Raw genomic sequence first — 24,598 nt, forward strand, 5'->3', positions numbered from 1 at the left:
TTCTCTTCTTCTCCTCTTCATTCTAGTGCTACAAGTGTTGTCGACTACCGGTAAGTGTTATACTTTTCACTCTGTTCATTTCTTTCTCTTTTCCAAAAACCGAATACCTTCCTTCGTAATCTTTGATTACTGACTACTGATGCTTTTCTCTCGATGTGCTGCTTGTTGTGGTTTTACAGTTTTCCTCAAGGAGTGGTGCAGTGTAAGCATTGTTAGTCGTCGAAACCACTCTCTCATCCCTCGATCAATGTAAGTAGGCTAGTCATCTTGTAAGTGTAGGCCGAATGTTCCTATAGTTCTATAAATGATCATGTGTAGATTTCAATCACATGATTAAACAATACTGTTTAATGAAGTTTGTTGTATTGCAAATATCTGTCAAAAAGAGTGAAGTCAATCTTCATCGGTTGTAAAAGTGGGCTAAGCCACTTTTGTCAGTCGAGCCAAGTATTAGTTTAATTTTGGTTAAGGATGTAAAAGAAGGAGGTTAACCCTATTGTTAGTGATTAATGGAAAACTTGTATGAATGCGGATTTTAGGTGTTCGTGGATTTTAGTACGTTTTCACAAACAAGTGTGTAATCACCCATTGTAACTGTAGATCGGCGACAAGCCGAAAAGCCGTAAACACAGTGTTTGAGACCACACGGGCGTGCGATCACTGAAGTGGCAAGCTGAACTTGCAATTCATGGGCAAATGACTGAAAGACCCCTGAAGAGTAAAATGATCGAAATACCCCCGAAGGATAAAATGACTGAAATACCCTTGAAGAGTAAAATGATCAAAATGCCCTCGAAGGGTAAAATAACCGATATACCCCCGAAGGGTAAAATGATCAAAATACCCTTGAAGGGTAAAATGACCGAAATACCCTCAAATGGTAAAATGACTTTTATACCTCTAGGAGTTGAAATGAGTGTATGACTGATTTGTTCTATGTTATTTATATGACTGTTACTGAGTATGATATACTGCATACACATATGATTGATGATATAACATACTGCATGGGGTTAGGATTCTAATATAAGGGAAGTATACTGTACTGGTGGCTTTGCTACGTATACTGTTACTAGCAACTTTACTGCGTTACTGTTACTGGCAGCTTTGGTGCGTCACTATCACTGGCAGCTTTGCTGCGATATTGGTTAGTTGGTTGGGTGGGTCGATTTTATCCCCACATGGTCTGTTGGTGGTACAGAGTGGTGTGTTGGTTGGGTTGGAATGGGTTGCGTTACTGCATTGCATTGATTACTGTATTGGGCTAAGGCCCCCACTATTACTGTATTGGGATAAGGCCCACACACTGTTATTGTAATGGGCTAAGGCTCACACTGTACTGATACTATATAGGGCTCAGGCCCAGACTGATTCTGCATGTTGTATAGTGATTGTGTAGAAGGGGATTACACACTGAGTTTCGTAAACTCACCCTGTCCTTTAACTGTGCAGGTAATTCTCAGCCATAGGTGATTTGCTGCTGCGAGGGACTCAAAGATGGCCACATAATCACTGCTTTTCATATTTGCTTCTATTTTAATTTAAATTATTAGTTGGGTTTTGTTTTTTTAAAAAGGCCTTTAAGTTGGTTTAAATTTTTAATTGGGCTTTTGCTTTTATATTTTAAACTGCTAGGTTAGGAAAAGATGAATTTTAAAATAATTACAGTTTTCAAATACACGAGTTTTAAATAGTAGGATTCAAAAAGCTTTCGCGATTTTAGACTGATTGATTAAATTAATATCAGATAACAAGACAGAAGTTTCGATTAATTGACTTGCTACTTAATAATAAAAGGGGGTTTACCACTCAGAAGCAAAAAGGAAAATTTTTTTACCAACGAGTTTAAATTTTTGAATGACACTTTGATGTGACACATCAGATTCGACCATAACGTCTAGGTCGAGTTTGGGGTGTTACATTTTGTGGTATCAGAGCCAAGTTGCAGAACTCGACTGTGGAATAGGTTTGAAAATATCTAGAATTTTTGGAAAACTATCTTGAATTATTTTTGAAGGTTAAAAGTGTGGCACACCGAGTCTCCAGCGTCGAATCTGTAGACTGCTTGAACTGAAATTCATTGAAAGATTACTATAGATAGTAGCACTATACTGAAACTCTTAAATTAGGGAAAACTAAGACTGTAGGAAAACGAAAACTGTAGGTAGACTCTTGAATTATTACAACAAACTCTGATTCTTGCTTCTCATAAGACATTTGTTAATAATTACTAGAACTACTAACTAATGCATAAAACTTCGTAAACAGATTATACGTTATTCGATATGAGCACTAGAGGTACTCGCGAAAGGGGTACTTGAGGCCATGGTAGAGGCCGAGGGAGTGCTAGGGCTGGGTCTTCGGCATTGGGCCACATGCCTAATGTTGGGGCTAGGGAAGCACCAGCTTCACCGGTGACTGAGACAGGATCATTCGATCGAACAGCTGGGGATGATGCACTATCCCAAGCTATGCTCCGTATTCTGGAAAGGGTCGCAGAGACCAGTACAGGTGCTGTGGGCTGTGGGTCAATTTTAGAACGACTCCGGTTGAATGGAGCTGAATACTAGTTAGAAGCCACGGAAACAATAATGGATGATCTCGACTGCACTTCTGAGCAAAAGCTAAAAGGTGCAGTGTCTTTACTGCGAGATGAGGCCTATGAGTGGTGGCTTACCGTGAGAGAGGGTACTTAAGTCGATCAATTCATGTGGGATTTCTTGAAGTCAGCTTTTTAAGAAAAGTATGTGGGCGCAAGTTATGTGGACACCTGAAGAAAGGAATTTTTGAGCTTGACCTAGGGGAATAAGACTGTGGCAGAATATGAGGCAGAGTTCCTACGACTGAGTCACTATGCACGTGGGATAGTGGAAACTAAGTATGAACATGTGTGCAATTTGAGGACGGCCTCCGCGATGAGTTGCGAGTCTTGATAGCTCCGCAGAGGGAGCGAGATTTTGCTGCCCTAATTGAAAAGGAAAAAATCACCGAGGATGTGAAGCACTCTGAGCGCCAAAACCGTGAGAAAGATAAGGGCTAGTATAGGAGGGATTTAGAGCCCTCAAGTTCTTCTAAAAGGCCTAAAAAGAAGGCCAGGTTTGATGGGCCAGTCCGAGCTGGGGTTGCTAAACTACAGCCTTTTCCTGACTGTAGGAGACATCATCTGGGTGAGTGTTGGAAGAAGATTGGGGCATGTTTTAGATATGGGTCTAAAGAGCATCAAGTTAAGGATTGTCCCCAGAGGCCTACTCAGATGCAAGCTACATGTCAGGGTTTTGTTCAGCTGGTGAGAGGTGGTTAGCAGCCATCGAGAGGCCATGGACAGGTTAGAGGTGGAAATGGTGTAGGACGAGGTCATGGAACTTTAGGCAGAGGTGTTGGTAACAGTGAGGCGAGGTAGCCAGCACTGGTTTATGCTGCTCGTCGTCGAGAGGATGGTGACGCTTCAGATGTTATAACTGGTATGTTCCTAATTCATAATGTACCTTACACTACTTTAATTGATATAGGGTCTACGCATTCATACATTACGTGCACTGTGTCTGGCACCTTGGGTATCATGTGTGAGTGTACTGTTAATGAGATGACTATGTTAAGTCCACTGGGACAACTAGTAAGAGTAGACAAGTTGTTCAGAGATGTGCCCTTAGAGGTTCAAGGAGTTATATTTCTAGCAGATTTGATGGAACTACCGTTTGGTGAATTCGACCTAATCTTGGGGATGGATTGGTTGGTTAAACATCATGCAAGTTTGGATTGTGTTGCTAAGCGTATGGTATTAAAGACTATTGAGGATGAGGATGTGGCTGTGATACTGGATGTGGTTATCATATTTGTACCTATGTACAGGGACTACAAAGGAGTAGGAATCTTGTTAAAGGAGATGTAGACCTACGAGTTGGTAATGGAGCAAGAGTTGTTGCATTAGCTGTAGAAACACATATTTTATCATTTCCTAGTGGACTTGATTTAATTTTGAAGGATTGTTATTTTGTGCCTAATTTAACTAGAAACATTTTTTCAATTTCTTGTTTAGACAAAATCGGTTTGGAGATAATTATTAAGAATAAATGTTGTTTAATTTATCACAATACTATTTTCTATATTTCGACACAATTATTAAATGGCCTTTACATTTTATATCAAGATAGACCCATTTATAACATAAATACTAAAAGATCAAAAATAAATTACTCTTATTAAACTTATCTTTGGTATTTTCGTTTGGACCATATAAGTGAGTCAAAGCTCCATAAAGATGGGATTTTTGATTCTTTTGTTTTCGAATAATTTGATATATGTGAGTCTTCTTTATTGGGTAAATGACTGAAACTCATTTTAATAGTAAAAATGAGTGAGCTAGTGATTTATTGGGCTTAATACATAATGATGTATGCGGACCAATGAACACACAAGCCAGATGAGGTTTTCAATACTTCATTACTTTCACTGATGACTTCATCAGATATGGATATATTTATCTTATGCGCCATAAATCTGAAGCCCTTGAAAAGTTCAAGGAATTTAAAAATGAAGTACAAAACCAACTAGGTAAAAGAATTAAGGGACTTTGATCAGATTGAGGAGGATAATACTTAAGCTAAGAGTTTGATGAGTTTTTTGAAAGAATGTGGGATTGTCTCACAACTTACACCTCCTGGTACTCCACAATGGAATGAAGTTTCTGAAAGGAGAAATCTAACACTTCTAGACATGGTTCGATCAATGATGATTCGTTTTGATCTTTCTACCTCTTTCTGGGAACATGCACTTAAAACAACTACTTTCATACTAAATCATGTTCCATCTAATTGATTCAAAAGACACCATATGAGATGTGGATTGGGAAATGTCCTAGTATGTCTTTCATGAAGATTTGGGGTTGTGAAGCTTATGTTAAATGTCAGACATCTACTACACTCGAACCCAGAGATCAAAAGTGCATCTTTGTGGGATATCCTAAAGAAACTAAAGGATATTATTTCTTCAATCCTACTAAGAACAAAGTGTTTGTTGCTTGAATGGGAGTCTTCCTTGAAAGAGAGTTTGTCTATGAAAAAAGAAGTGGTAAAAGAATAGAACTTGGAGAAATTCGAGAATAACAACAGATCATTGAACCAGAGATTGAACAACAATAGGTTCCACAAGTTGTTGGGGAACAATCAATTGTTTTCGAAACACAACCACTCCGAAGATCTTTAAAAGAACCTCATGTACCTGAGAGATATGGATTTCGTATTACAATACATGATGTGATACGAGCATACCCCAAGAATGCCCTTGGTTCAACTCATCAACCGTCATTTACAATCTTTTCCTAGCTGATCAAGCTCGTTCCAGCTCAATGGAGCTCAATTCGGCTAGATGCTAGCTCATTGGGCCTGATTCTCCTTTATTTAATTTCATGCATTTTAAGTTGCTGGAATAAATTTAGTTGTTTAATTAAGTTAGTTAATTTAATTTCAACTTGTTAATATGTTTAATTTGAACTTATTAATTTTGTATTAATTTTAATACATGTTAACTAGCTACTGACATTTTAATGTGTCAAAATCTAGACATTTTAATTATGTGTTAAATATGTTTTATTTTAATGAATGCATTTAATATGTCTTAGTTAATACATGTCATTAATTTGTCTTAGCTTATTACATGATTTTAATTTGCTTAAGTTCCTGCCGAATTAATGTGCAGGTTTAATGTGTCTTGCTGCTACTAATTTTAATGTGCTTTAACATGATTTAATTTTCTGAATTTAATTGTTCCAGGTACATACAATGGACGACATGAATGCATGGATGATGATTAATGCTAAGTGTGTTGATAATTGGTGTTTCCTAAGTGACCTTTTAGCCAAAGAGATAGTTGCCTCTATTCCCAAGCTGACCGTCCACTCTCCAACAAGCCATGAAAGCATTCACATTTGTTGGAAGATGCCATTCACATTTGTATCCATTTGGTTATACATGTTCACACTCAAGGGTTGTTTTGTGCCCAAAATGACACTAAATTTTGCTGCTGCTCATTCAGCTGCCCAAGGCTGATTTAATGAAGTTAATTGAAGTCATTGGTTGTTCAAAACGTTGAACTCTTCTAGCCTAAGAAATCAACTCATTTATTCAGCTGAATTAGGACATTAAGTTGTTGTCCAATGTCATTTCCTAGGCTTAGAAGATTTCAAAGGCTTATACTCAGTAATTAAGTCTATTTCAACTCATTATTAGCTCATTTAAGCTGAGCAATTGTGACTATTCAGCTAGGCTCTTCCTAGGCTATAAATACTTTGTAATCAGCTTGTTTTAGGAACTTTTTTCAAAAATTGTTAATGAAACTTTATTTCTGTGATGTTAACTTCCTCTCCAATTTCGTACGAGTCTCGAGTGACTTATCTAGTGTGCTAGTGGCATTAACCCGAACTTGTTTCTGAACTTATCACCAGACTTTGGAGTGGCGTTCAACTACCTTCTACCGAACCATCTTTCCACCTTAAAGAATATAAGAATCGGGTTGACACTCTTATAGTGTTGAATTGTTCTTGACGTTTAAGTGCACTTGTTTCCATTTCCATTTACTATTTCTATCTCACTATCTTGTTTGTTAAACCGAGCCATCCACTTATCATCCCTATTTTCATTTTTGATAGCCGTCTGTACCTTATCATTCTATATCTATTTTGAGCCTTATTCCATCGTATATCATAGACTTAGCCAAATCTACAAATATCTTAAAAAATGAACAATACTTTCTCGAGATGATCAGGCAACTTAGGTGACTCGACTCAACATCACCGAGCTAGTTCACATCATTTGGTATCAAAGCTATTAAAATGAGGAGTACCTACGTTCGACGTAGTCTCGGAGTAAGTAATTAAAAAAATTTGAAAAATATTCAAAAAAATTATTATTTTGTATTCAAGCAATTCATATTGTATTCAACAAGTTATTATTAGAAAAAAAAGAAGTGTTGGAAGTTATACATTCATTCTTGTACTCCCGATCCAGCAAATTTGAAAATTTCTATCGTTTGCCATCACTTTCTACCCCAACGCCACACTTGAAACCAGAAACCAAAATTTTCTTTGATCAGCCAACCTCTCACCTTTTTATGTTACAACCCTTGTAACCCCTTTGAAACCGACCCCAAAGCCGTAATATAGGTCTAACGAGACAAAATATGAAGTTATGAGAGAAAGAGTGAGCGGTAAAAGGCACGAGTGTTGAGAGAGCATTCGAGTGTAGAAAAAGCCATTTAACGAGTGCAAACATGAGTGTGAGTGCCATCAAATTTTTCTTGTGAGTGAAACGTGAGGTTTTGTGGCGAGGAATTTACTTTCTGTTGTGTTTTCATCAATTTTACTTTACATAAGTTAATCATGTCTCTAGAAGAGTATTCAGCATTTGAATTTCAATATTTTTTGAAAGAGATGGAGTCCATGCTTGACCGAAAAATTGAGCCAATTTGAGGAAAGCTAGATCATCGAGCTAGAACCTAACGAGAGTAAACTAATCCATGTGAAAGGGCAAAAATGAAAGTGCTAAGGAAACAAACATCCAAAGAATGTTCGAGAAGAAATTCTTATCGTGACTCTTATTCATCAAGGAATTTGAAACGAAATGAGGTGATTTACGAATTTGAAACCTTTCAAGGTGACAAACGAGAACGAATAAATTCCACTTCAAGTGCCTCAAAGTATTGATCCACAAAGGAGTCCATTCAAAGGGGTGAACGTGATTTGTATGTAAATCATTCCATTCATACCCGGCGGAAATCATCTCATTCTGATTCTTTGATTTTATCTTAAGCTTGTAATAAAAGAAAGCGAGAAAAAGAAATAAAAAGAAAAGAGAGGCACTAGATGTTAATAAGGGAAAAGGAGTGAATATGGGGTGAAATTGAGAGAAGAAAAATGAAATAAAAAGAAAAAGAAATTGAAAAAGAAAAAGAGAGTGAAAGAAAGGAAAAAAAGATTGAGATTGAAAAAGCATGTGAGCAAGAAAAGAAAACTAAAAAGAGAGTGAGACTGAAGAAAGAAACGAGTGTTATGGTAAAAGAGAGAGGATTTGAAAATGAGTTAGAAAAAGAAATAAGTGACAAAGATGTAAGAGAACAAGAACAAGTGAGGAATGTTTCCACTAACCAACATGTGAGTTTTCCTCGTGTTGCTTCTTTTCAAGTTTCCAAAAACCCAATTGATAAATTTCAACTCCAATACCTTCCTGATGAGAGGCGATTCCAGTTGACCAACAAAGGTAAGGTTAAAGGTGAAATCCAACTACAAGTGCTTAAAGGTAAGGAATCTTTAGCAACCGAGCCACAGCAATTATGATTGAAAGTTGTCAGTAAAATTTTTGATGACTTAGATTGTAAAAGATCTCCTTATTATGATATGGTTAATTGCTATTCTTTGTTTGTGGTTGATAAATTCGTTCTAAGTGGAAGCATGAGGAGTTGTTCTCTTGATTTGTTTTGTGCTGAAAAATTTGTTGATGTTGTTCGATTAGATAGGCAAACACAAAATATGATCTTGTGTGATAATGGGTTTTCACGAAAAGCGATTAAATTGTCCGATTGTGATGATTTTGTGAATCAATTATTGCCTTGTGAGAAATCCCTGAATTTGTGCAACTTTGTTTTGATGAATGTAAAGAAGTTTGATTGTTTGATTCTGTTTAAGCACAAATCTTCTTGGTTCGACATGTTTGATTTAATGACAAAAATGAAACCTTTGCTATAATTTGGAATAAGTAATTAAAATCATGTGTTCAAACCTAGATTTTGCTATTTTGGTTCGTTTTGTGGGAAATTCAAGCATCCTAAATTTTGTACGAACAATTTGCTTGATGCTTGGTCTTTGACTAAGGAAACAAAATTTGACAATTTTGATTACAATTTAAAATCGTTCCTTGATCATTTTATGTGGCTGTACATAAAATTCATGTTTCATCTCGAAAAGGTAAGATCAACTTATGCTTTTGAACCTGGTATCGATTCATACGTTCAATATGTGAATAATGTTTCAGCATGTCCCTCGTCCATGGTGACATTATCCTCTTTCATTATTGTGAATGCAACACTTTGAAAAGTGCAAGTTGTCTTTGTGTTTCCTCATCATTTCATGTTAATCGAAATAAAAAGTTAGTTCTTCACTATATTTCCGAGGAGAGAAGGTTTGCATTGATTGAACAAGGTAAAACTGATCCTCATTTTTCCACCTCTAATGGTAAGCAAGGTGAGATTTCTCTATTCCTTAAACAACTCCATTCAACTCGTATTGATGACTTTTCTCATGACTTGAATTTTGAAAAGGTACTGTATTTTGTTTTCGATAATTTCCATTCTTTGATTGATGATAATATATTTGTTTTAAATGATGGCAATGAGACTCTCATTTTCAAAAAACGTGATGTTGATGAATTTGTTGGTGAGCCAATAGGAAATCGTCCATTGCAAGGTTTAATTGTGCAAGATCATGAATCAAATGAATCTTTTCATTTACCTTACCGTGATGGAAATGTTTGTTCGTTGAATTGTTGTGAGAAATTAATTTGCTTGAACAAGGATGTCCTGATGAGATTCGAAACATATGTCTATTTGAAAACATGCATGTCTAATTTAACTTTGATGCAATTGTGTGATAAAACGACGACATGTAAAATGGTTAATTCATTTGATTGTAATGATGGCATATCAGAACTGTTTGATAATATGAAGTATGCATGTTTTGACCGAATAAGGCTTTGGATGCATAACCGATTGAATGAATTTTTCATGTTTTTTGGATGCAACTTGAGATCGATTCCTTTGTACTTTTTACAGCCGATCATGGAGATCCATTTTGAAAAGGTAAGACCCATTTATACCCTGAACTCGGAAATGGTTTATTTGCTCAAGTTTGGATTGAGAATTTGGAAAGCATTTGTAAGTTTTTAATGCATCGTGTCCTTAATCCTTTTCTTCATCGTGTAGATGACACTTTGAAATGGTTCAACCCTAAAGAGGGAGGGCATGTGACTAATCTATCGTCTTTTCAAGTTGTGAGTGATATTCAGGTCATTGGGAGCAGTTATGTCAAATGCGACAACTAAGGACCTTGTACCAATGAACGTTCTGTCGCAAGCAAGTGGCCCGATTTGAGGACAAATCACTTCAAAGAGAGAGGGGATGATACGAGCACGCCTCGGGAACGCCCTTGGTTCAGCTCATCAACCGTCATTTACAATCTTTTGCTAGTTGATCGAGCTCGTTCCAGCTCAATGGAGCTCAATTCGACTAAATGCTAGCTCATTGGGCTTGATTCTCTTTTATTTAATTTCATGCATTTTAAGTTGTTGGAATAAATTTAGTTGTTTAATTAAGTTAGTTAATTTAATTTCAACTTATTAATATGTTTAATTTGAACTTAATTAATTTTGTGTTAATTTTAATACATGTTAACTAGCTACAGCATTTTAATGTGTCAAAATCTGGACATTTTAATTATGTGTTAAATATGTTTTATTTCAATGCGTGCATTTAATATGTCTTAGTTAATACATGCCATTAATTTGTCTTAGCTTATTACATCATTTTAATTTGCTTAAGTTCCAGCCGAATTAATGTGCAGGTTTAATGTGTCTTGCTGCTGCTGATTTAAATGTGCCTTAACATGATTTAATTTTCTGAATTTAATTGTTCCAGGTACATACAATGGACGGCATGAATGCATGGATGATGATTAATGCTAAGTGTGCTGATGATTGGTGTTTCCTAAGTTACCTTTTAGCCAAAGAGATAGCTGCCTCTATTCCCAAGCTGACCGTCCACTCTCCAACCAGCCATGAAAGCATTCACATTTGTTGGAAGATGCCATTTACATCTGTGTCCATTCGGTTATACATGTTCACACTCAAGGGTTGTTTGTGTGCCCAAAATGACACTAAATTCTGCTGCTGCTCATTCAGCTGCCCAAGGCTGATTTAATGAAATTAATTGAAGTCATTGGCTGTTCAAAACGTTGAACTCTTCCAGCCTAGGAAATCAACTCATTTATTGAGCTGAATTAGGACATTAAGTTGTTGTCCAATGTCGTTCCCTAGGCTTAGAAGATTTCAAAGGCTTATACTTAGTAATTAAGTCTATTTCAGCTCATTATTAGCTCATTTAAGCTGAGCAATTGTGACTATTCAGCTAGGCTCTTCCTAGGCTATAAGTACTTTGTAAGCAGCTTGTTTTAGGAACTTTTTGCCAAAATTGTTAATGAAACTTTGTTTCTGTGAGGTCAACTTCCTCTCCAATTTCATACGAGTCTCGAGTGACTTATCTAGGGTGTTAGTAGCGTGCTAGAGTACCAACAAATGACAACATCGTTGATCCACTGACAAATAGTGAAGCATGATTGTCACACTAAGTCACTCGGTATTAGATGTATGATTGATTGGTCTTAGTGCTAGTGGGATGATTGTAATCACATACTCGTTTTATATTATTTATTAATATAAGGCATTGCAAATATTATTTCAGTTTCTTTTTCTGTGTATATAAATAAACTAAATTGTAAAAAAGTCCTAAGAAAATATGATTATTCTTAAAAGGTTCCTTAGTCAAGTATTATTGTGGGCTTGAACAACAATAATGCATTGAGACTAATGTGTAGTTGATTGATGACAAAGAATTGACATTGACATAGGGATTTCAAAATCAATACATGACTATGTGTTAGAGAACAACATATTGGACTGATCCGCTATGAGTTTGTTTCTTGAATTATTATGTAATAGTCACAATATTACTCATAGTGATAACTATGTATATGATCCTCAGACTTGAGATCATCATTTTCCCAACTCCGTGAATCATATATTTTGATATAGTTAAAACATCTACTGTAACAGGTTGTACTATAAAGACTGATGTTGGAGATACCACAATCCATGTAGTTGGATATGGTTGATCAAGATAGGGTTTATCCCTCTTACATAATGGGAGCAATATCTTAGGCCTCTTAATGGAGTGAGACTAGAAATGCATGCCCATGCTTGAATAAGTTGTTATGAGATATCACACTTATTTGTTTATTGTAGTTTGCTTAGAAAATCAAGAAATATGATATCAGACTATAGAAGTGTGACTATTTCATTACTTGTGTGCAATATAGATATTAAGGATAAAATGATATAATACATGAAAAGATTATCACATAAAGGTTATGTCGAATCACAACTTCTTCTAACTTGGGTGGCAATGATACATTGTTAGATGTCACTCATTGCTTGTAATGTTAGAAACGTTCTAGTATTACTACCAACGTTACAAGATCCTAGAGGGTCACACCCTATAGTTGAAATGAACAGAATCCAAATACATTTGGTATTTGTATTTAGTTGTCACATTTTATTGTTGAATTATTTTAATTTGATTGTTAAATATTAAACACATTATATGTACAAACTTGTTGTACACAAATAGAGAACATAGATATAATTAATATATGAATTTGATTCATACAAAATATTAATTGTATATATTTTACCGAATTAATTAATATAAACATTTATATTAATTAAATTCGTCAAAATATAAAAACATGAAAATTAATATTCTTTTGGAAAGAATACAATTAATATATAAATTTTATTCATATAAAATATTAATTATATATATATTACTGAATTAATTAATATAAACAGTTATATTAATTAATTTCGATCAAAATATAAAAGGCATGGAAATTAATATTCTTTTGGAAATAATATAATTAATTATGAATTTGATTCATACAAAATATTAATTTTATATATTTTACGGAATTAATTAATGTAAACAGTTATAATAATTAATTTCGGTCAAAATATAAAAGACATGGAGATTAATATTCTTTTGGAAAGAATATAATTAATATATGAATTTGATTCATACAAAATATTAATTATATATATATATATTACTGAATTTATTAATATAAACATTTATATTAATTAATTTCGATCAAAATATAAAAGACATAGAAGTTAATATTCTTTTGCAAAGAATATAATTCATTTTTCTAACTTTTCATTTGTCTTTTTTATTAATAAGGAATAATCTTGGTTTTCCTTTTTAATATGTGATATCAAAGAGGATAAAAGGATGATAATCCTTTAGTGTGTTAATGTTACCAACTTAATAATTTAAAAGGTCTAGCAACTGTTTTTAATTCTCTCTGAAAAGTTTAAGAGAAAGTGGTTGTTAGCTTTTTACGGGGTGGACTATGTAGAGGTCGGGATGTTTTCATTGTGGTTTGGAATCGACATTGAACCAGTAGCATCCTTTCAACATTTTCAGTAAAGAACGTATATTTTCAACCCTATTTCAACCTGATTCGTTCCTCGTATGTAACAGCCCGATTTTAGGCCTAGTCGGAACAGTGGTTTCGGGACCACAAGTTCGACAAGGAAAAAATTATTTTTTATTATATTTTTATGGTCTACAATTTTATGGAATGATTTTGTAAAAAATTCGTTCAAAAATTTTGACGTTTGGGCACTCAATTTAGCCAAAAAGCACTAAATTATAAAAAGTACAAAAGTTGAGTTCTACACGTTAGAAGTGTCCAATTGTTATGAACTTTTAAATTGGAGGTCCTTAAATGGTAATTAGACCATTGGTTAACTTGTTGGACAAAAATGGACAATAGATAAGTGAAATAGGATATTTTTAAGTTTGGGGCATTTTGGTCATTTAGTAATTAAAAGAATTAAAAAGGCCAAAATAGCCAAAAATTTGTCCATCTTCTCCATGACGAACGAAAATAGCAAGGGGGAAGCCATGGTTAGGGTTTTCAAGCTTCCAAGCGCTATAGTAAGTGATTCCAAGCCTCGTTTTTAATTTTTTTTATGTTTTTAAAGTCCCGGTAGCTTAATTTAGCTTATTCTAGCAATAATTTAACCTAGGGTTTATATTTGGAAAATACCCATAGGTGAAATGTGTTTATTTTGATATTTTATGGTAGAATATGAAGCTTGAAATTGTATTAAACAATTTTTGCTAAATGATTTTCAGTGAAAACAAGTGAAACGACAGAATCGGTAAAAATTATTATTGTTCATAAGTGCATGTTAGAGCAAGAATTTGATATTGCTATAGAAGAGAAAAATGTTCAGCATGTTATAAAACAAAAGAAAAAGAAATAAAGTTTAATTTCCGAGCCTAGGGGCTAAATCATAATTTTGTAAAATTTTAGGGGCAAAAATGTAATTTTTCAAAATGTATTTTTGGACTTGATTGAATAATGTGAATGTTATATAAGCTAAAGATGTTATTATAAATCGAGAAAGACGAGAAATTGACATTGATTGGTAAAAGAAAAAGTGAAAATTCCCGGTTGAACCTTCAGAATGAAAGAGATACGAGTGAAGTTGCTAGGTCACGTGTGTAGTACTATGTGTAGGCTACTACGTGTACCGGAATAATAGGTCGCATGTGTAGTACTATGTGTAGGCTACTATGCGTACCGGATAGCTTCGATCACGTGTGTAGTACCATGTGCAGGCTACTACGTGTATTGAATGAAAATGGTCACATGTGTAGTACTATGTGCAAGCTACTATGTGAACCGGGTATCATTTTTTATAAGGTGGTTGCTATGTGTTGATTCTACCGTGTATCTGTTATTATTCCAAAGTGTTCATTGGGAAATTGACTAAGTGTAATTGAGTGATGAATATATATGTAGAATTGAATTGAAGATTGACTTGAAATTGGAAATGAGAAATTGGATTGCTTTGAATATAGTGATAAATTGAATGAATTGTATATGAATTGAAATGAATTATTGGAATGAGATGTGAAAAATTAAATGGAATTTAGATAGTGAAAAAGTGAAATTATAAAAGAATACATTTTACAACAAAACAGTTTAGACAGCAATAGTTGTGTGACTTTGAAAAATCACCAAAATGGTGAAAATTTAAGTAGAGAGTCAATAAAATATGAAATTAAAGCTTAATGAGTCTATTTTGATATAAAAGAAACAGAGCACGCAAAAGAGTTATATATTTTGAGATATTTGAATTTTAGTGAGGTAGAGTCGGATTGATTTTGGAATCCCTATTCTAAATTTGAAAAATAATTAAAAGTTGTAAAAAATAATTAAGAGTTATAATTTATATGCTTAGAATCCTTAATGAGTATGTTTTCAAAGGAAATAAACAAAATATCATCCGAATTCTGTACAATGAGATAATTTATTTTTAGTGAAGAGAGGTCAAAGATGTTGAGTAGTGAAACAGGGGTGAATTTAAAGAATAAACTGTACTAATTGGACAAGTCAAAAATTCTTAAAATTTTATGGTAAGAAGATATATGAGTCTAGTTTTAGGGAAAATTAATGGATCTTAATTTGGAGCTCTGTAGCTCTGGATAAAAATTATTTAGTGACTCTGACTCAAATAGACAGCTTTGAATTTAAATTAAGTGAATAGTGAAATTATGTATAATGCTATTTGAGCATGTTATATACATAAAGGATGTGGGATGGAGAGGAGGAGGATGACAATAAAGTATATGAATGAATTGTGTATAATTGGTTATATGCTTGATTATAATCGATAAACGTTGAAATAGGAGTGATGTTTATATTGGTGCATTACTGGTCATGGTAAGCTCATGAGAGAAAATAAAGTTTCATAGCATATGTGTGTGGTATATTTGACATGAAGTGATGTCATGAGTGACTCATGAATTAACTCATGTTGGTAAGTGGATGCATAATTATAGGATTCAAATATATACATATTTGTAATATTTTTCTATGTGATTCGGAAAAAGGGTAATAAATAGCATAATGAAAATTCGGCCATGGTGCTAGTTTATGTTAAAGGAGTGTTTTATGGCATATCTTAAGTAATGGAATGTTATAAATTTTGAGGTTAATTTGCTAGTTAAATAAATGACAAATGAATTGATTGCGTATTTGTAATTTTGACATATGCTTGATATATGAAACGCAATAATATATTCTTGAATAAACTTTAAGTATTCGAATGACATAGATTTGATGGTGATAAGAATCGAATATTGAATTCATGAAGCAGAGGTGATGTTTTATTGTTGTGTGATAGCTTGGTTCGAGAAATTGATTAGGTAAATGGTAAGTGGAAGCATTTATGGATTTAGAAGAAAATTTGGAATGAACATGAAATTTAGCTCAATTAAATGATTTCATCAATTAAACATTGTGTATACCAGAATGTGTTAGTGAATTACATATTTGTAAATTAACATTCGAAGTTCGGTAAGTGATATATGAAATTAACATGAAAAGATTTATGATTGTTATTAATATTGATTCTGACATAAAGTGGATTCTTCAATATTGGATTGATTTAATGAATATACTGAGCATATGAATGGGTATGTATTGGGCCTCGTATACCCTAATTAGCGACTCGAAGATAATAATTTGAAAGTTTTTAATTTGAATGAAATTTTATAACTCGGTTTAATATGTCTATAAGTGTATTTATTCTGGTAATGCCTCGTACCCTATTCCAGCGTTGAATACGAGTAAGAGGTGTTACAGTGTGACATCACCAGATTCGACCCTAATGTTTAGGCCGGGTTTGGGGTGTTACATCGTACATGGATCCTTGACTGTGGATCGCTAAAATTTTTTTCCACTGTGCCACGGGGCGTACTGGCGGTCCCAATAGATGAGACTATGCTTCACCTCACTCCAATCATTAACAATAGATTGCCATACATAAGAACAATTGCTATGGTGTAAATTCTCCAAAATAGTCCCATGAACATTGTATTTTTAATATTATATAACTCTTTAGATTAATTTTAGAAATTTATATTAAAAAATTATATGTTAATATCAATACTAAAACTATCAAAATATTTTTAGTCAATCGTATTAATTATAAACAAATGAATTACTGAGTCATAAACATATTAAAAATAATTTAAGTTTATTTAGAGATGCAATTTATTTAGGGTTTTCAAACCCTTATTTTCTTTCCATCTTCACGCTGCAAAGAACTACTCTCCACCTTCTCTCCGATTTTCACCATCATTGCTCCAAAAAACTTTCATCTACTCTCATATATTCTTCCAAAATATTTGAAACCATAGCACCCTTCAAATTATTCTATGTAAAAACTTCTAAAACAGAACATCATTTGTATAAGTTTCTGTTCCATGGCTGTAAATTCTTTGGATTCTTCCATCGCTGCACATTCACTACATATAAATTCAAAATATAAAAAAAAAACTAAAATTAAAAATAATAATAGTAGAATATCAAAATAAAAAAAAATGTATAAATGATAATTGCATATCAGTTAAAAATTTAATTCACCATTCCAATACATTTATTGGAGGGTCCCATTGGCGTGCATCTAGTAGGAATTGAACCTAGGAATTCACCAATTATGAGTTGGGCGCTTTAACCATTCAGCCATGGATGCTTAGCGGGGATCCTCGTACATGGTGAATAACCAAATTCCAATTGAAGTGAAATCTTTAGGATAAATCAATGCAATTTAGGAGGAATCAATGAAAGGACATCAATTCAAATCCTAGATTTTCGAGTTGAGAGAGATATTGAGAGAGATCAAGAATTCTCACTATTTCTTAGATTCATGGACCCAATTCAATTCAGAAGGATCTTTCATTCACATTTTTTTTCCACCAAGAACATTTTATAAAACTCTTGGACCCCCGAATTTGGAGTATCCTACTTTCACGCAATTCACAGGGTTCAACAAGCAATCGATATTTCATGATCAAGGGTGTAGTACTATTTGTAGTAGCGGTCCTTATATATCGTATTAACAATCGAAATATGATAGATTCTTATCATATTTGTTCTTTTTGATACAATGTCATAATCCTTCCCAACTCTTAAATAAGAGGGTAATGCGCTTCAACCCACTCGAACCCACGTCCTCCTGCATTAGTAACAATGTTGATCTGAATCGAACTAAAACTCAATGAATTCTATTCGAACTTTTTAAAAACAAATCTTTTGAATTAAAATATGATTTCTACCAGAAATAATGTAATTATTTTTAATGAATAATTCTATAATTAAATTTGAAAATTTATGAAGATAAAGTTTATATTAGCATATATCTTGCACATTTTAATTTTTCAAAATTTATATATTTCCGAATTTATCTTGTGAAGATAAAATTTATATTAACATTTATATTGCATATTTTAATTTTTATTTATTTATATATTTTCCAATTTATCTTGTGAAGATAAATTTATATTGACATTTTCACATTGGTTTTGAATTTTTCTTTATCCAAGATAATCTTTAAACTGGATAATTATTCTTATTTTAGGGCTTCAATTTCTTTTCTAAGTTAGTCTTTGAATTTAGTAATTGTTCTCATATTAGGGTTTGAATTTTTTATTCAAGTTAGTCCATGATATTTTTTGAAAAACAATTAGACAAAAAATTAAACTCCAATGTGGAACAATTGTCAAGTTCAAAATTAAATTGAATTAAGAAAAGTTCAAACCCTAATATGAGAATAACTACCAAATCTAGGGATTAACTTGAAAGAAAAATATTTATCCGATTGTAGAAACATTGAATTTCTTTCTTCACTTTTAGCATAAATAAACTCGGGCCAGTTTGTGTTGCAAGGTATAATGGACGCAGGGTCTAGCATATCCAAGAGGTCCTAAGGGGACCAAAATCTTGAGTGCCCATCATTTAGTACTAAATAATTAATTTATTAGTCAGCATTTCCTTGAAGCAATAGCTGAAGCTTTTCTTTGTTGATACCCCAAAACAAAAGTTCAGATCTCTTTGTAGTTATTAAAAAAACTAAATAATAATTAATTTCACATTAAACCAGAAGAGATAGCGAAAGAGAAGTAAGATGAAATGAATTTTTTCACATTTCAATTATTGGTATTGTGCTACAAAGTTTCTTAAAGAAGTGGAACCATATCAAAAATAAATCAATCAATAAATAAATTAGCCTCATCTTCCTTTTGAATTCATAAATCTGATTTTTTTTTTCTTTGCTTTCTTCTTCAGGAGAGGGCTACTGAAAACAAAAAACAGATTTTTTTTTTAATAAAAGAGAAGAAAATTTCTAGTATTTCAGAAGTGTGAAATGCACCTCCTATGCCTTGCAGCAACAGATTTTTTCTTCTGCTTAGTTTCATCTTTCCAGGTTTTGGCAATGTCAAGTGCTACACTAATGGCATCCAAAGATGCACCTGAAAGACCTCTCCTTGTGAATCCAACTGCATATAGCCCTCCCTTGCTTTTCCACCCATTAGGGAATGGATTCTTTGGTACCCCATCATTTGAAAATAATTCATTTTCCTGCATTCCAAGTACATAATATTACACTTATTTCATCCATCCATCCTTTATAAGTTTGAATTTAAATATTCTATATAATGAGTGCTAGTGCAATGAATTATGATAAATAATATATAGGAGGAAAAGAAAGGTCAACTTAAATATATATATTTTTCAATCATGGAAGAAAAATACAAATAGATAATAAAAGAAGTTTGATCTTTGAATTAAGATAAAAACAAACCATGAGAGACAAAACTGAAATTTCTGAAGAAAAAAAACATGTGAATGCATATGTCTTAATCAGTTGAGTATAAAAAATATATAAAAAATGGAGGGGAGAATCTAAAAATGGAGTCAAAGACTTCCATAACTGTCAACTGTCACATGAATCACAGAACAGAAGAAAATAGAATAAAAACAAAGTCAATGGGACAAGGGGAAGCTGCTTCACCTTAAGCCATGAAGGAACATTGCTTCGATAGCCAGTTGCAAGGATAACAGAGTCAATATCAAGAGTGTGGCCACTGACAAGCTCAACTTTTCCCCTTGAGAACTTTTTGATCCCTGGGACAATCTTGATTTTCCCAGATTTAATCTTCTGCAATGCACCAATGTCCAATACTGGTGTCTTCCCTGCAGTGTTTTTGAGCTCTAGAGGTCCCAAACAAGGCCTTTTCAGACCATATTTTTCAATATTTCCAAGTATTAGATAGGCTAAAATGATCAGTATCTTGTCAACAAGCCAAAGGGGTAGCCATTTCATCAATGAGACGGCAAATTCAAAAGTTGATGAACCAAAAACTTCCCTCGGCAACACATGGACCTGTTGATCAAATCAAAGCAACATGGTTAATTATATTTTGAAATATCATTCCTTTATATTCATAGCAGAACCTTATGTTCGCTTACCGAGCTTCGAACAACCATCGATGGATTCGCATTGTGGTTGCAGAGGTCCAGAGAAACTTCCATGCCTGAATTCCCACATCCAACTACTAGAACACGCTCTCCAAAATAACTTTTACCAGATTTGTAGTCGCAAGCATGTGTAACATGGCCACCAAAATCTTCCAAGCCTTCGAATTCCGGAACTACTTTCTCCGCATTCTCTCCTGTGGCTACTGCAAGCCACCGGCAAATATATTCGACTTCCACCGGAATCGGACCGCCTGTTGAGATGGTTTTGACTCGCCATAAACCGAAAGTTTCATCGTACTTAGCCGACTGCACTGTCTCATTGAAATTTGGGTTTATATCAAAGTGTTTTGCATATGATTCAAGATATTTTATGAACTGGTGTTTAGTAGGGTACTCGGGGAAATCATCTGGGAATGGGAAGTAGGGTAACTGGCAATATTGCTTAGGAAGATGAAGCTTAAGCCGATCATAAGTCCGTTTCTGCCAAAGTGAAGCAATGCAGTCGGCTCGTTCAAGGATTATGAAGGGCACACCTTGGTTTTTAAGGCCTGCACCAACGGCCAGACCTGAGGGACCAGCCCCAACTATCACTGGTCCATTCACCCATATGCACCGTCGAGAAAACATATGTATATTAAAACAAATGGAAAACAGGAGTTGGGAGAGACAGGTTTTGAAAGTGGTGATTAAGATGGAGAAGAAAATAAAATGGATTGTTGTGTTTGAAATGATGTGTAGGGGAGGGGGAGGTGAAGGATTTAAATACAGAGGGTGTTGGGCAATGGTGCCAATGGCCATGAGATAGCATGTGATTTTGAAATGATTCTTTTTGGAGGTCAGTTCTTCAATGATAAGCACCTTCTATGATAATTATTATTATTTTATTAGTTTTGATATCATGCACCAATAATCTCCGACTCTTATATTTTATGTCAACTATACATTAAGGAAACATTTTATTATACTTATTTAAGGGTTTTGTGGAGTTTATATCAATATGTAAAACTAAATTTTATTTGATTATATGTTTTGATATAACAAATTAAAATGTTTTTGAATAAAAGTTAAAATTGAACAAAATTAACAAAATGATTTTTCCAATGAAGTTTAAGAGATAAAATTTTGAATCCTTACTTTGAACTCTTAGAAAATTTTTGAATCAACTTTATAATCAAATTAAAATAATTTTAATCAAGTAAGAATTCTTTCAACTTGACAAATTGTTTTTATAACAAGTGGATCGATACTTTTCATATGGTATCAATAAAATTTGTCTGGTATCGATATTTCAACTCCAACAGTAACTGAATTTTCCATTTAATGCAAAAATTATCGATACCTTTTTATATGGTAAGTATCGATACTTGCTATTGCAAGTGAATTAAATCCATTGATTTTCACATCCCTAATAACTCTATTCATATCTCCAACAACTACAATGGCTGGAAATTAATTAGGGGGTATAAATATCAGCTTCCAAAGATCCTACAAAAACTAAGAAAACATATTCAATCAAAAAGATCTATCAAACAACCTTTGTGCCAAATATTTCTATACTTTTCTTTCACATACTTGTGAGCTTTATTCTCATTGTATTTGCTCAAATGTTTTTCATTGTAATTGAGCCTAATTTGCAAGCACATTGATCTTGTAAGGATTATTTCTTTGTTTGCTTCTTTGTATCTCTTTGAGAGGATTTGTGTCATAAGGTTTGAGTAGAAACCTTATGGGAGTTTGTAAGGTTAAACATTGTCTTCAAAGGTTATCGAATTAGTGAATTTGGAAAAATTCTTAGCTGTGGAAAGTTAAGGTAGTGGAGTGGGCAATTGGGGTCGAACCACTTTAAATTCTTGTTGAGATGGTTTTGACTCCTTTCTCTCTAGCTTTCACAAATTTTTTAAAAACCAATTCACCCCTCTTGGCAATTTCAGTTTGATTATTTGAGCTAACAATTGGTGTCAGAGCTAGTCTCTTTTAGATGGTTTTAACAGCCAAAGAAGATATCCTTGAGGTAGCTTAACATTCAGCCAATCAATCCACAAGAGATTACGTCTACATTCGATTCAGTTTTTCTTAGAGAATTACAATCCATCTCTAAGCCTCCTTACTTCAACAATGCCAACTACTTCTATCTGAAGACAAGAATGATGTTATTCATACAAGTGAATGATCGTCCCGTATGAGACATCATCATGGACGGTCCATCCATACCTCTCAAGCAAAGAGAGCTCCTTATTCCAAAGAGCAAGAAAGAGTTGAATGAGGAAGGTAGAAGAAGTATTCAGTTGAATGCCAAGACTATGCACACTCTATTTTAAGCACTTGGTTAGGAAGAATATAGTAGAGTTTCATCTTGGTCTAATGCTAAGGAGATATGAGATAAGCTCGAAGTCACACATGAAGGTACTAGCCAAGTAAAGAAGTCTAAGGTTGACATTATTACTTTCAGTTATGAACTTTCAAAATTAAGCCCGAAAAAGATATCAAGGCAATGTCCAATAAGTTTACTATCATCATCAATGGATTGGAGTCTTTTGGGAAGACATATCCAAATAAAGAGGTGGTAAAGAATACGCTTCGAAGCTTGTCTAAATCGTGGGAAGCCAATGTGACTGCAATTGAAAAAGAAAAAAATTAGAAACGTTGGCTATGGATGAGCTAATCGGTTCTTTGCTTACACAAAAGATGAAGCTCAATAAAAGGGTTGAATAAGCCAAAATTGAGAAGAAAAAGGTTGATATTGCTTTTAAATCCACCAAAAATAAAGATAGTGAATCAAGTAAAAAGGTGGATGAAGACAAAGAGATGACCATGTTTGCTAGAAGATTTAAGAAGTTTATGAGGCCCAATAAAGAGATAAAATTCCAAAAAGATAAAGGACTCAAGGCTGAATCTACCAAGGAAAAGGACCCTATCATATGCTATGAATGCAAGAAGCCGAAAGACATCAAGTTCGATTGTCCCTAATGGAAGAAAAATGGGTCAAGCAAACACAATTTTAAGGTTCATGTTGCTAGTTGGAGTGATGAGGATTCATCCAACAATGAAGATCAAGAAGTAGCCAACCTTTGTCTTACGTCCGTTGATGATCCTAAGGTAACTTCCAACTCATCTATTTCAATTCCCTATTCATTTGATGAGTTACAAGATGCCTATGATGAACTAGGCTTGAAGTTTGAAACTATGGTTTCAAAATATAAGAAAACTATTTCAAAATTAAAAGATGAAAATAATTCACTCTCCAAGGCCAATCATGAACTCGAAAGTAAAATTCATGATATACAAACAATTATAAATTATTTTGAGAAAAAGAACCAAGACTTGCATAATTTACTTTCAAAGGTTCATGGTGATCATCAAAAGTAACTTGAGTTGCTTAAGAGTGAAAAAAACTCTCTCTAACAAAGTTTTACAAAAAATATTTCTAAGAGGAGAAATCTCAAAATAAAACTTTGTTAAAACTAATTTTCATTTCTATAAACATAGAGGTCCCCCAAGTTTTTATAAAGGAAAATTTATGAAAAGCGTATGGGCCCCTAAAGGACTCATAACTACTCAAGATAAGGACATTCTTTCAAAATGGAATCTTAAAGGGACTAAAATCATAGGAACTAATGCTTATGGGACCTTAAAGAATTTGGGTACCAAAAATCAAAGTTTAATTCTATGTTTGTAGGAAGAGGATCATTGCTTCAAGGTAGGCAATTCAAGGAAAAACTCATGGTACCTTGATAATAGATGCTCAAGGCACATGACCCGTGACAAGAGCCACTTTATCAAATTTAAGCCAAAAAGTCGAGGAGGAGTTACATTTGGTGACAACTCCAAAGGACAAATAGAAGGAATTGGCTCTATTGGTAAAAACTCTTCAATTCTTATAGAAAATGTTTTGTATGTCAATGGTCTTAAGCATAATCTTCTAAGTATTATTCAATTATGTGAAAAATGTCTTAATGTCATTTTTGAGTCTAATGGATGTAAAGTAATTAACATTGTGTCTAAGAAGTTTATGCTTGTAGGACATAGGATAGGGAATACTTATATGGTGCATTTAGATGATTTGTATTATTCATTCCTATGCCTTGTTGCTAAAAATGAAAATAATTCTTTATTGTTGGGTAGAAAACTAGGACATGCTAGCATGAGCATTTTGTACAAATTAGCCAAAATTGACTTAGTTATAGGTTTGCCCAAAATTGAATTTGACTTAGATAAAGTTTGTGATGCATGTGTTAAGGGTAAACATAGAATAGTCTCATTTAAACCTATTAATGATGTATCAACTAGTAGATTTCTTCAACTAATTCACATAGACTTATTTGATCCTATTAGGAAAACTAGCTTGGGTGGAAAACAATATGCTTTTGTGCTTGTTGATGTCTA

General features: G+C 33.5%; 1 protein-coding gene across 1 annotated transcript; it reads right to left on the reverse strand.

The window, feature by feature from the left end:
• Positions 1–19,087: 19,087 nt before the first annotated feature.
• Positions 19,088–24,364, reverse strand: LOC105766067 (probable indole-3-pyruvate monooxygenase YUCCA3). Its single transcript, XM_012585363.2, has 4 exons — positions 24,318–24,364; positions 20,207–20,843; positions 19,749–20,120; positions 19,088–19,315 (listed from the first exon to the last, which is right to left on the reverse strand). Exons 1-4 carry the CDS (start codon positions 24,362–24,364, stop codon positions 19,088–19,090), a joined length of 1,284 nt encoding a protein of 427 aa, XP_012440817.2.
• Between the last annotated feature and the right edge of the window lie 234 nt (positions 24,365–24,598).

The sequence above is a fragment of the Gossypium raimondii genome, chromosome 5 (genome assembly GCF_025698545.1).
Source record: "Gossypium raimondii isolate GPD5lz chromosome 5, ASM2569854v1, whole genome shotgun sequence".
NCBI classification, from domain to species: Eukaryota; Viridiplantae; Streptophyta; class Magnoliopsida; order Malvales; family Malvaceae; genus Gossypium; species Gossypium raimondii.